Here is a 14,297-nt window from a genome sequence, read left to right on the forward strand (position 1 = left end):
TAGCTTTTGATCAGAACTGTGCATGAATTCCTGGATTCTAAAGCTCAGTACCTATCACAGGTAACAAAGAAATTAGAACAGCCCAGACTTGGGGGATGTGATTTCTTTGCTCATTTTCAGATCTGATATGACATCAGTGTGTGTTTGACTTGAAATTAACCTAAATTGTACTGATCGTGTACATTTGAGGCTGTGTGGTAAACAGAAGGGACTGCTTGTGTTATTGCAGCATTGATTTTTTAATCTAGTGAGTTCAGGGGGTATCTTGCACTGCAGTATGTGGAAGAGGAAGGGGAGAATTCCACAGGAGATGAAGGTGTAATTTCTAGTTTTTCTTACACTGCTTACCTAGTCAACGCTCGTGAAGGAAACTTTCTCTGTACTGCAAAGCCATTCTGGAAGCTTATCATACACTGCGGCTCTGTACTGAGCTCTCTTCACCTTTGCATCCTTAGAGTACCAGTGTTGGGCTTACCTGAGATGAGTTTTCTAATTTCTGGTTGCTCTGTTTCTGCAGGTAAAAATGGAGATCTCCTTCCGACTACAGAAGAGGCTGAAGAACTGGAACGGGCCCTACAGGCTGTAACTTCTCTTGAGTGCCTGAGTACCATTGGAGTACTTACACAGACAGATGGTGTGCCAGTTCAGGAGCTGTCAGATAGAGGGATAGGGGTGTTCTCTACAGGTGCTGGAGCTCCAGGAATGCAGTCCTTGAGTCGAGAGGTTAACACCGATCTGGGGGAGCTGTTGAATGGGCGTATAGTACATGATAATTTCTCCGGTCTGGAGCTGGATGAGAACTTGCTCCGTTCTGCTACCTTGTCCAACCCACCTACGCCCCTGGCAGGGCAGATCCAGGGGCAATTCTCAGCCCCAGCCAACGTCGGCCTTACTTCTGCCACTCTGATAAGCCAGAGTGGCCTTGGGGAGAGAGCCTTCCCAGGACAGTTTCATGGACTTCATGATGGCAGCCATGCCTCCCAGAGGCCCCACCCTGCCCAGCTGCTGAGCAAGGCAGATGACCTGATCACCTCACGACAGCAATACAGCAGTGACCATTCACACTCCTCACCCCATGGAAGCCATTATGATAGTGAGCATGTGCCGTCTCCCTACAGTGACCATATCACATCCCCTCACACCACATCCTTTCCTGGTGATAACTTGGCAGCTACCTTCTCAGCAGAGATGCCCATGATGGCACAGCACTTGCTCCCAACTCAGCTGGATGTGCCACTTAGCGGGGTGGTCAACCCCAGAACTCACTGGGGAAATCTTCCTGTCAATCTTGGGGACCCCTCTCCGTTTAGCAACCTTCTTGGTGCAGATGGACACCTCCTGTCCACCTCCCTGTCCACACCACCTACCACCTCGCACTCAGAGACCACACAGCCTGCCTTCGCCACTGTGACCCCCAACAGCTCCAGTGTGCTTCCGGGGTTACCGCAGACCAGTTTCAGTGGCATGGGTCCTGCCTCCGCTGAACTCATGGCCTCCACCTCCCCTAAGCAACAGCTCCCTCAGTTCAGCGCAGCCTTTGGGCACCAGCTGAGCTCCCACAGTGGCATCCCCAAGGACCTGCAGCCCAGCCACAGCTCCATAGCTCCTCCCACGGGCTTCGCAGTGACCGGTGCCACCGCTACCAGTACCAATAACGCATCCGCACCCTTCACCACCTCCAACTGAGCTTGTCTGCCTGGCTATGTGCAGGTAGATGGGGGACCTGTGTTTTCTATCTTTCCTTTCTCCTTCCTTCCTTTTCTTTATTTTTTCTGTCCTCTCTTTTTTTTTTTTTCTTAAGAGGGGGTTAAGAAGAAAACCCCTGCTTCAGTACTGACCAGGGTTAGCCCCCTGTGAACCTTGCTGTAGCGTTCACATGTGCTTGTTATGCACCGGTGCTCATTTATTGCAGGCAGGTTCACCGTTCCCCAATAATTCCTTAAGGATACAGCACAGTTACTGGATGTAATTGATCTTAGCAGTAAGACCTAGAATTGGGAAGATACCTCAGATTACTGATGCATGTTACTGTTTCCTAGGGTTCGGATCAGTGCTTGCCATCCCATTAGCATCTGCTATAAAGTTTTCCTGTGGGCAGAAGTCTTGATTTTTATTTTTTAATTTTTGATTTTCTCTCTTTTTTAAAAAAAACAAACAAACTTTTTTTTTCCAAAGGTAGCATCTGGCATTGAAAACTTGGCTGCACACATTGATTTGAGAATGGTGCACTGAAGTCCTAAAACAAGACCATGGTTCTGGGATGAGTTTGACAGTTTCTTAAAATAGTGTCTTGACCTCCTCCGTGTGCGTGTGTGTGTTTGGGGTGCAGGGAGCAGCAGTTCCTTTTCTTTTGGTGAAGAAGTGGGAGTTATTCCCTTCCAGAACTGGTCACTGTTCTTACTGCATGCTGACTTTTGTTTTTTGTGATGATGATTTTTAATTCATTGAGCAGCAAGGGGACCAATTGACTGGTTGCCCAGAAATCTGAAGGCTGATGCAAAGTTAGCCCAGGGAAAAAGAAAAAAAAAAAAGAAAACCAGAAAGATTGAAACAGAATCATGGTACAGTGAGGATTCCTGTGCAGAAATTCCCTCCCTTGCTGAATTACTGTGGCCTTGTAGCATTGATGATTTGCCTTTTCAAGTGTGGCTTTGTCCCAGACTCTTTGTCTGACAGGCTGACAGGTATTTCCCAGCTGAAACTGGAAGAATTCGGTTGGTATTCTGCCCATCCACACAAGTCTAGTTCAGACCCTTTGGTAAGTTCCAAATGGATGCATTTCTCAAATTATTACTAGCTACTGAGACTTTCTTGGTTAGCTTTTTTTCTCCTGGGAGCCATATAGTTTTTGAGACACTTATGGGATTTGATGCTCTGTACGTGAAGCTGAATGTACGTAAGGAACTAGCAGGTACCTATCAGTAGTCATGGCTAACCAAAAGAGAAATCTCTAAAGCAAAATAGGGAGATAAGAATTCCTCTTGTCTGCAGGACAGTTCTGCTTTTACTGCCTACCTGCTGAAGGATAGTATTAAGACTCTTTGGTAGTAATTTCAGTTCTTAAAGAATGGAGTCCACTAGCTTTTAGATTTATTTTATTAATCCAAGGGGTAACAGCAACAGAAATCCTGAGGTGTTTACTTGTATCTCTTTATCAGGAAGTGAGAAAAGAAATTTGCTTGTGACTTTATAGGGCTCAAACTTGCTACTGTACACTGACTTGGACTGTAAAAGTAACTTCTGTTTAATTAGTATAAGTCTTTACTCTTCTTGGTTTGTTTCTGAGATGCAGATGAGAGAGAACAGAAAAACCCACATTTCAGTCTCTGACTGTAGAAGACATTTCCTTCTACCTTACAATAAAACATCCTACCTGCATGTATTCTAGTCTAATCCAGAAAATGGAGATACCAAGCACATGTTATAGGGAGGCCTAATACATTGTTTGAGCAAGGGATCATTGAACTAAGTTTAATTAGTGTAGAAATACATTTTTTAGCAGTCAGACCCGCACCAAAATCTCTGACCCAAACCTCTCCTTTCGTCTTGTTAAGGAACGGAGTTTAAATGGGACAGGTCTTGTCTTTTTACTATCATAGCAATCATACTATCCCATTTCTTGAAAGATCTGTCCTCCTTGAACATAAAGGAGTATGGATGATGCGTATGTCCTGTCTGAAATTGCAAGTGTATGTGGGTGGAGGAAACAAAAATGATTTTGATGCTTCTGTTGTTATGAAGTCCTTATTTCATACTTGGTAAAATAGATCTTAATAATATAAGCCGAATATTTTTAAGTGGTGATTTAAATATGTTTGTAACATTTAAATGTTTTTAAATCATGTAAAAAGTTGAATTGAAGCCTATGAAATCCTGCTTGTGATTGTCCTGCTGATTGAGGAATGCCCAGTGGTATTGTGAAATGAGGCAAATCTGACAAGGCATTTATTTATTTTTGTATTATGTTCCCCACACTTTGTTGAGGAGACAACTGTTTGATTTGCAAATGATTTTCCTTGTGTCCATATACCTTCTTCAATGTGTTCTGGATGACTGGTTGAAAAAGAGTGGAGAACTAGTATACCAAATGGTTAATTCTTTAATCTGCTTGTGTATTCATGTCATTTTAGTGGATGTTAATTTCTTAAATTGGTTTCAGGACTTTGGTCTTGAAATTATTCTTGTGCCCATCAAACTCTCCAGTGAAGCTGCAGCTAGTGCAGATTAATTTGCCCCACATTAGATTTCTCTTTCTTAGCAAGTGCTGGGTGGGAAGGAAGGAGAGGAACCTGAAGTCAAGTTCTGCTTGCTCACATCACTATAAATTTCCGAGGAGCTCTTTGGTTTAAGGTCACTGTGTGTTTGTACTGGTGTAACTCAGAACAAAATTCAGCTCCTAACCTAAGCATTGATTTAGTCAGGAAATTTTAAAAATTGTCAAAACTACGCGGGTTCATAATTCCCATTTGAAATCAATGGCCATTATGTACCTGTATTCCTTTAAGGCAGCCTAGGATATCAACTCTCTTCCCCCACTTAGACTTCAGTTTTGTATATCCCTAGATGTCTTTTCCCAGAAAAGTGACTACGTAACATTTTTCAGTGAGCAAACTAAGTTTGCAATAAAGCTGCACTATTAAAAATAAATTTCTGTTTGTATACATTTGAAATAGGAATCCCTCTGTCCGGTCTGATACAGAGTTCTGAAATGGGCCACCACTCTTGCCTTTTCCTGGTTCACCTCCCATTTTTTCACGGCCAACAATACAGCCTACCAAGCAGTTAGGGGTTTTGATCTTAGGTTTACAGGATGAATCCTGCAGGTGGGCTTCTACACCAACACAACTCACTGAGTTCAGTGAATCAGCATCCTGCTGTTGGGTATGAGAGACCCAATTTGAGAGTTTGTGCAGCCAGAGATGTTTCACACCTCTTCCTCTGGGACATACTGCAGGTCTAGTTAAGGTAGTCCTTACAGTTGCTATTTATGTGGTTCCCTAATAGAGTCCATGCTCTCTTGCAGAGGTTTTTGAATATCATCTCCTCATACAGCAATTAGCACCCTAATCACCCTTTCACCAAAGAGTCAGTGTAGCAATTTCAGTCCATTCATTTGAGATGGTCAATATCTATCTCGTCCTTTACATGTTAACAAATTGAATAAAGCTAGTTTAACTTAAAAGTTAATTTCCTGACATAAGATTTCAGTTTTAAAGAATAGAGGGGAAAAAAAGAGGCCTAGAAAAAAATACCAGTAAGATTGGTTTTGGTTAATAGCAGCACCTCAATTAGTCTTTGTACAAAAGTGTAAGTACTGACAGAATGACACGTAATGGTGTATGGAGGCTGGTCAGAAGCAGCCTCGTGCCGGCCTGGTGTCTGAGACATTGTTAGACATGCTTTGATGTTTCCTTTCACTTAGGAAGATTTCATGCCAGCTTTGAGGGGAGCTGTATGTACTTTGATACCTCAAGGCTGATTTGTTCTTGGGCCTTGTAATTGCTGTGATGCAAGAAGATGGAAAAGATGAGTTGTGTTGTCCTGTCCTGCCTTCCAGTCCCCCCCAGGTTCTTGCTTAGTTCTCTTGTTGGTAGCAAGCTTCTCTGTATCTTTGGGCAGAGAAGTTAGTGAAACATTTAAGCTGATAATGCTGAGGGGTAGCACAGGTGTAGGTCTGCCTCTTGCCATGTGGAGAAGACTGCGACAGCTAGATGTCCCACTTCACCCAGCAGGCTAGCGAATGAGGAATCATACCTCTCATTTGCAGACGTTGAAAAATGCCTTGAAGGTTACAGCCTGTTCGGTGAAAATCAGAGATGGTGTCACAAATACAAATGCAAAGAAAAAGATATTAACAGCCATCCATAACCGGAAAGAGAAGCCAAGGGAAGTTGCTGCCTTTTTTGAAGAGGGAGGAGCTGTTAGTTCAGTAATTTGGAAGCCCTGATGTAAGCTGTTAGGTACAGTCTGATGCAGCTGGCTCCAGGACATGGCCCAGGCAAAGGGCCTGCGGCTGAACATGCAGACTAGTAGCCAAATTCACTTTGGAGCTTCATTTTGCTGTAACCACATTTAAATGCAGTCTAGAATTGAATTGGCTTGCCAGGGTCTCAAGAAGAAGTAAAATAAAGCCTGTAAAGGTGTCTTCACTGAGAAGTTGGCCCTAGTGGTTAAAAACATGCTGTTGGTCTGCATCCAAAACTCCAGCTGCTCCACCTGTTGCTGCAGCAGCATGGCTGTTGCATTTCTCTGTAGGCCTCAGCAGCGCTGATGAGCACCAGCTCATCAGCAGAAGAGCCAGGTCCTGGTGTCGACTTTTTGCAGACTCTGGAGGGCAGGGACAGTGGCAGGAGGAGTTTTCGGACAACTTAACCTGCAGTGAGGCGTTTGTGTGGGTGTCTGGGCAGCTTTCCTGATGGGATATTTCTTTTTGCTTTTATATTTTTGCCATTACATGTGAAGGGGAGTCTCCTCCTAGTGTAGGTCTTTTGCAAGGCCCTGTGGTGGTGGAAATACTAAATGAAGGAATACGTTTGGGCTAATGCACCGACCATATCTTTAGGTCTTTCTGATCTGATCATACAGTTGTTCTGATCTTTTGGGTGACATTTAGTAGTGGGGTGTTGTGGGCTGCTTCTCTTGTCTCTCCTCTCCTCAGTCCTTTGTTTACTTCCCCTCTGCGTTCTTCACCATTCTTTTTTTTTATTCTCCCATTCTCAGATACTTCTCCAATATAAGTAATGCCAACCGGTAAGTCTTCTGTGGCTTGGTCTTGAGCGAATGTGACTGTAAAACGAAAAGGAGGAGAGATTCCAGCAATTCATAGCACACATTTTGGGTGCTAGAACGACCTGAAATATTTCTCAGAGCAGTGAGTAAGATCTTTTTTCATAACACAGTGAGTGATACGTTATGAATTAGATGCTGTGGTGCCACCTTGATCCCAGGAGTGCACACGTTAGCCGTAAATGTGTAGGCATTTTTAGCAAGCATCTACCTTTTCACAGATTCCTCTTGTTTTGTGAAGTGCATCAGTAGAAAATAATGAAGACAAATTTTAGGTGATTCTTTTTAATAACCTGCGTGAAGAAGTCCAACTAAAAGTAAGGACAGTTGGTGGAGAAAAAAATCTACATTTGTGTTCACTATGCTTAAATCTGGACTTTAGGTGAGGTCATGGTCATCAGAGACCTTAGTTCTATCACCTGTATTTTGTTTTTGTCTTTACAACTAGACAATAATGTTGTTGGAAAAGAAAAGTTTGGGGAAGAAAGAGGAATTGCAGAAGAAGTGTCTTGGAACAATTTTCTCACTCATGTCTTCAGCCACTTTAAAAAAAAAAAAACAGTGACTTGGTTTTGGGAGCTTTTTCCTTTGCTGTTCTGCTACTTGTCTCATGCTTGTTGAGTTCTTTGCTTTTCCCTGTTTTATTCTGCTTCCACATACTTGTTGTCTGGCTACTTTGGAATAAGGTGACATAGTGGAAGCATGAGAGAAGACATTGGGTTTGGCTGTAGATGGACATCAGTAGTTGGAGACGTCTTTCTTTTTCCATCTCCTTAAAGTAAGTTTTCAGTCTTCCCTGGCTCACAGAATTCAGTTTGGAAGTGAACAGGATGAAATTCAGGCTTTTGACCTTAAAACTGTACATAGTCGATGTAGAAAAATGCATTCTTCATACTCCTTTCCCTTGCTAGGCCCCCAAACACACGGTGAGTTATACAGAGTACATGCGTATGAAAATGCGCATGTTGAACTTGGTCCAGCAATGCTATTGCTTTACCCAATTTCTGTCTTTGTCAGCCGGTGCCCACTGAAGTGAATTCTGGATAGGTGATGTCCCCAGATATCCTCTGGAAAACTTTAACTTCGGTGCAGATTGCTCTAATGTAGCTGACTGCTATGTCATTTGCTTCTACTTTGGAGTGGACTGATTTACCCTGAAATGACTCTAACCTGCGTCTCAAAGCGTAGTTGGTTCCAGTGAAAACAGATTCATTCTGAAGTGACAGACAGTTCGGTTCTCATGCAAAATACCTACATCCTACCAGAAGGGGTTGAACCAGTTTCTCTGACAGTGATTACCTTCACTGTACAGTTTTGGGTATGTCTCAGGGATTCCTTGTGGAAATAAGGGCAGTTAACAAAAAAAAAAAAGTAAATAGTTTTAAAAGTAAATAATAATTTAAGGTAGAGCGTCATCTAAGTGAGAGCGCAAGAAAGAGAAATCCTTGTTCAGTTTTCTAGTCCAGTGTCTGGCTTAGGGACTCTTTCTCTTCTCGGGGCTCTCATCTCAAGTTCAACATACAGAATCTTTTTCATCACGCTCAGCTTTAAACTTTTTATTTAAAGATACCCTTCCCCAATGAGCTTTCAGAATACTTATTGTAGATTTTAAGAGAAATGGTATATTAATTTATGCTATTAACATCACCTCATAAATTATAAGTTTTATACTAAAGCTGTATTGAGTGTAATGAATTATGTTGCATATGTGTTTTTAATAGCTATAAAATTATATACAAGCTTTTTTGGAAAAAACAAACTAGTGAAGCACCTTTTTACACTGGATCTTTGCCGTGTCAAGGTGTACAGCTATTCTTTGCTACCTTGCAGATATCTATATCTATATCTATATATAGATATATATATATAAATAAAATAAAATGGTATCCTGTATCAACAAAGCATAGAACTCTTTTTAACCCTTATATTACTGTTCCTATAATTCTTTTTAAATTTTATTTTGAGTGTTACATTCTGCAATAATTTATCTGTGGTTTGTACCTATGATTAGAAATTTAGTTACAGGGTAAATAGATCAAATTAAAAAAATCCAACTACTGTAGCTGGAAGTTGTGAACCAAGTTTGTAAGACCTTTTTTTTTTTTTTTTTAAATGTATTTATTTCCAGTTAGCTCTGTGAGTTGGAATTTGAAAAGTCAGAACATTAGGAATCTACAGTGTCTTATTCAGGAATTTTCCCCCTCCTTTCCTCACAAAAGGAATTCCCACTGTGACTTATAAATAGAATTAGACTGCTTGTGTGCATGTATGTATTATATATACACACAAAAGATATGCATTGGGGGGGATGTATGTGCGATACGAATGTGTATATTGTATGTAGGTCATAGTTTTGTATAGAGAGAAGTAGTTGAGAGGTGATGGAATGTATTGTAGAAATGTGATTATTTAGTAGGGGGTTATTATGTCCTCACTGTTGTATAAATAACTCAAACTCTCTACTACATAATCTTCTGTTATAAGGCTAACTCTGATATCATGTCAATTTTACTGTTTTTTGAATGAGTTGCATTGAGCCCTGTTTAAAATGCCATGAAAATACCAAGTTTCCAAAGACAGCCTTTAAATAAAATAAATGGGGGAGGAAAAGGGATGGGAGAATTGAGTGTTATTTTTCAGAAGAAATTCAAATGGGAAGGTCTGTATTTGGTGGGATGGTGTGACAGAGGGATTACTTTATTTTTGCAAATTAATACCCGAATCTCCCATGGTCTGACTTAGAAAATGTGGTCAATCAGTTGTACTTGTGTTTTCAAATTAGGTTGTAAGGGGTACTGTTTATGGACTGATCTCCATTCTGTAAAAGCGTCTTGTTTTCAAAGTAGATTCTTTTCTCTCCTGAAGGTCTTTGTATGTATTGATTTTTGCCAAAAAAAAATTGCTGTTGTGGATTGCAGAGCAATATATACTTACAGTCCAGGGAGTTTCACTTGTGCTGTGAAATTCTGAATTTAATTTTGTCCACTTAGCTTTTCTCATAATTGGAGAAGCAAAATTTCTTTATGGGAGTTCTCACTCAAAACTGTGAGGAATCAGAAATACTCATGCTTTTGCTTACTCTTCATACTGTTCATCAGTTACAATATTTAGGCTGGAGAAAATAAAAACCTATTTGTTATTCATTCATACAGTATCACTTTTAGTGATGGTGATCCTGGTGACTTTAAAATCTGTTTAGAAAAACAGAGCTTCCAATATGGCACAGACTTTTTTTTGAAGTTTTTTTTTTTTGAAGTGCATTTGCAAATTGAATGTCAATGTTTTTGTACATCCCCCTCCCTCCCAGTATGTTGGTGCCCCCAGACACAGCTCCCCCCCCTACAATTCCTTTCTTGCGCATGTGCATGTACAAGTGAACGGGCAGGGAGGTGGAAGTTGTCAGAGGCCTTTCCTTCTCATCGTTTGGTGGTAATGTGGGAGTCAGCAGCATAAATCTTTATGCCTTTATGTGGAAAAATAGGCCCATTTTTGTGTATACCTGTACAGAGAGAGATATCTGTATATGAGATGTTGGTAGCACTTTGCTGAATGTGGACTTGCCCTCATGATGTACAATAAATACATATGAATGCAATCGATCTAAGTCTATATGTACAAGCATACAGATACGTAGATGGAATATGCGTAGTATCACACACATTAGTTGTAACATGAATAAGTGTGTGAGCTAAAGAGAGAGACTATCTGTGTAGTCTGTGCGTAAGAGGTAAGCACTTGTGCCAAACAAGGTGGTTTTAATTCTTCTGAAGGATTTGGATGACATCAGTGATGGGTCTGATCTTGGTCACCATTGTTTTTTTGTTACCTCAGCCCTCGAAGTCGAATTTCCTTGGCACGTTTCTGCCTCTCTTTATGTTAATACGTGTTGAGGCCTCTTGCAATGCCGACCTCTTCTGCTTCGCTGCTTCATTGCCTCCATTCCAGCTCCTCTTTGCCCCAGTATCCCTAAAGCTTATCTTGCTGGCAGTAATTGGCTTTAATGGCCCAATCCAGCTCTTCTTATGCGTTAGGGAAATTCTCTTGGTGACTGTAGTGGCAGCTGAATTGGGCCCTAAGCACTTGCTTGATCTTAGGCAGATTTTTCCAGATACTCAATAGTGCTTGACCATGACTGTGATTGATTTGCAGATGAACACAAGCTTTTCTTAGAAAACTGATGCAAAGCTACCTAGCATATTAAAAGGTTAACCCAGCACCATAATTTAGAGGTGAATACTCAAAACTAGAAAAACAAATTGTCTGAAAAAGATCTTAAATTTTCAGCCCTAGGTAGAAAAGGGAGCTCAGTATGTGTTTCCCGTAAGGAAAGCAGGAGTCGGAAGGCAGCCTTGTGCTGTGTTCCGAGCAGTGGTGGTGTCGTCAAACATATCAAGAGAAACACAGCTCGTTACATCTTATCATTAAACATTTTAAAATGAGCTGCGGAGTTGACCATTAGCATGCTAGTACTTTGCATCTCATTGTGTCTTGAATGACTTTGCTTATGCAAGGAAATTGTTAAGTATTTTATTTTCTGTTTTCTGGCTAAATTGAGTTCCCATATCCTTTTAGCAGAAAGCAGCTGTCAGAAACCTGCTCAGTCACATGTAAGCACTGTTGAAACTCATAGCTAGCTTACGTTTTGGTTTCAATGGAGAGCGCTGTTCCAGTTCTGTCATCGAGCCCTTCCTGCATTCCACACCTTCAGTCTGGGTATGGCACTATTTTTCTTGGCCACGATTCAGCCATGGAATTTTTGTCTTCCTTGCATTTCTATTAGAAAAAGGTAACTGATGTACTGTTCCATCTGAGCTTTCATGCAATCATACATAACAATTTCTATGATACATATGTTTGGGCGTGTGTATGGGTATGTCTGTGTACTGTGTGTGTATAATACATATTTATATGCACACATATATTACGCTATTTCAGTTTATATATGTGGAGAACATACTCATTGGTTCTCTCCTGATATATACTCATGCATACGTATATTAAATATGTATATAGAGTGTAGATGTCCTGCATATACATGTGTATATGTTATGAACCTTGGTTGGCAATTTTTTTTATTTTTATTTTTTTTTACTTTTTACAAGTTGCTGGCCCTTATGAAATATTTTCACTGAGGCTGCATTATATAGAAGAAACGGAGAAATGTGTTATCAAAGTTTTATTTTAAAAAGGAGACTTAATTATCTAAAGCCATTTGTAATTGTCTTTTGAATTTTTACTAGGAGGGTTGTTATTAAAAAAGAAGAAAAAAGAAAAAAAAAGAAAAAGGAAAAGAACAAAAACAAGCAGACAAGCCCTTACTCCCACCATCACTTAGATGGTCATAAGAAAGAAATGGAAAAACAAATTCCTAAGTATTTATTTCATTCAGGGTTTTCTGAGGCATACTGTAATCACATTCTGCCCCATCCCCCTTTTGTCCAAATAGAATTAATGATTCATGGTGTCTTTTACACAGCTTTCCCCATTACTTTTCCCCATTACTTCTTAAATCATCGTTCACCTACTAAATTTAGTAGTACTGATAGCACTAAGGAGATCTTATTTCTTCTGTCCTTTCCAGGAAAAATACCAGTGCATCACTATTGTGTTACGTTTTAACATACTTTGTGGAGGATGGATGTTTTTATGAAGATGTCTGTAACAAGTCTTTAACTTATTTAATGTGAGAAGCCTTCATTGAAATCTGTTGTTTGTTTCCAAAGAGTTTCTGCAACTGTTTTTTCACCATTGTACGAGGTAGTTATTCCCTTCTTATTTGATGCCTGAGGTTTTAGGGTTTGGGTTTTATCGTTGTGTATGTTTTTTTTTTATTTGCTTTGCTCTGTTTTTAAATTTCCCAAAATATTTATCTGCAAGTGGAGAAAAACAGATGTCAGAGTCCCAACCAATATCCTTTTTGCAATTAACAATAAATATCTTTGTCCTAGGTTTAATGAAAGAGAAGGTGGCAAATGGACAATCTGAAGTGCTTTAGAGGGATTGGTCACTCTTTTTAAGGCTGTCTCAGAGAAGTTTGTGTTTGGTGTCATTTTAAAGGTAGCTTGATCACACTTTGATATCAGAAACAGCCTTGTAACAAAGAGCCTCGTACAGTTGTTTGGCCACTAGAGTTAAAAGCATAAAGTTGCAGTGGGAAAGCAAAGGTGAGGCAGTGTAATTGAACCAGTGAATTGTAGCTTGCAAACGTAACTGATTTTGAAGTAACTGCATGGTAGCAAGGATTAGCAGTCTCTTACACCCCTTCCTTGTTCCCTTTCATCCCTGACATGTGTTCAGCATACTGTACATTGGGAAAAATAAACAACTTGCTACAGCAAAGCTAAATCCACCTAATGACTGCTTAAAGGGAACATACAAACTTGCACGGCCGCATCCCGTACCGCGGTGTTAGCTGGAAGACCAGCTAATGGGCACAGAAAGCCCAGTCGTGTCTGCTTCTGGGACGTGTGCCGCTTTTGGAGAGAGCAGAGCATGGGGGTGTCTGAGGAGAGCGGTCACTCGGTGCAGTCCCAGCGGCGACAGCAGCTCCTGGCGCTGCTCCTGGTGCCAGAGCGCTCGCCAACAGCACTCCAGGGGCGGGCAGGAGAGCTCCTGTTTGTACTTTCCCTTTAAATAGGAAAAGTTGGCTCACGTGTTCCTCATACTTCTCAATGAATGTACTGTATTACCATTAAAAAAAAAAAAATCAATGAAATGATAATAGATTGGTCTCCTTTTGTTATCTGGTCCTTGTTTAATTTGTTTAAGGGTTTTTGTATACAAAAGTTTACATTTTTATGTATATTTTTCTTGTGTAAAAACTGATGTAATATGTGTATAAAACACTGTATGTATTATCTGTATATAGTGTGACAAAATGATTTTCTTTCTTTCTTTTGGATGTATTAATAAAACTTGCTGTGAAGTAGCTGTGTTTTCTATGATGAAACCCTCTTCTCCAAGCCATTTTGCTAACTCCCAAATTGTACGAATATTGCCCAGGCTGAAATCTAATCCATAAACTGTTGTGGGTTTTTTGTTGCTGTTGTTGTATTTTTTTTAAAAAAAATATCCTAAGTACAAATGTCCTTTGGGTAGCAGTAGAGTCTGATTGTGCTCTGGTTTATTCTATATTGCTTTTTAATAACATTAGCTAATTAGTTTTGCAAACAAACTGGGGTCTTCAGTCTCACTCCTGATTCTAATTATAGTGCTTTCTAGCTCTGGATTACTGACCCAGGGAGCAGATCTTCTTCATCTTGTTTTCTGTTGTGAGCTGCAGAGCTGTACTTGAAATATTATTTAAGGGGTATATAAGACAAAATTCTATCACATGATGTTATGTTTTCGGGGACATATATATATATCTGTTTCATCACTGAAACTGGTAAGTTGCAGTTTGATGCTGAGGATGCCACTGGGGCTGCCTCAGCCCCAGGCAGGATGGCTGGGCAGGGGTGTATGTGGTGGCTGCCTGGATGCATAGCATGGAGAACCCTTGCTACCACATT

At 40.4% G+C, this 14,297-nt stretch overlaps 1 protein-coding gene across 7 annotated transcripts in view; it reads left to right on the plus strand.

Moving 5' to 3' along the window:
- The window catches only part of INO80D (INO80 complex subunit D), a 45,478-nt gene extending 31,764 nt beyond the window's left edge, over positions 1–13,714 (plus strand). For 5 of the 7 annotated variants that reach the window (XM_080600354.1, XM_080600359.1, XM_080600355.1 and 2 more), the window contains one exon: positions 518–13,714. In XM_080600354.1, coding sequence (XP_080456480.1) covers positions 518–1,686 — 1,169 coding nt within the window. In that variant the 3' untranslated portion in view covers positions 1,687–13,714. The remainder of the gene's footprint in view (positions 1–517) is intronic. The other 2 variants (XM_080600358.1, XM_080600360.1) reach the window with 2 other exon arrangements.
- The last annotated feature ends 583 nt before the right edge of the window (positions 13,715–14,297 follow it).

The sequence above is a fragment of the Anser brachyrhynchus genome, assembly GCF_964034855.1.
Source record: "Anser brachyrhynchus genome assembly, chromosome: 7".
Lineage (NCBI taxonomy): Eukaryota > Metazoa > Chordata > Aves > Anseriformes > Anatidae > Anser > Anser brachyrhynchus.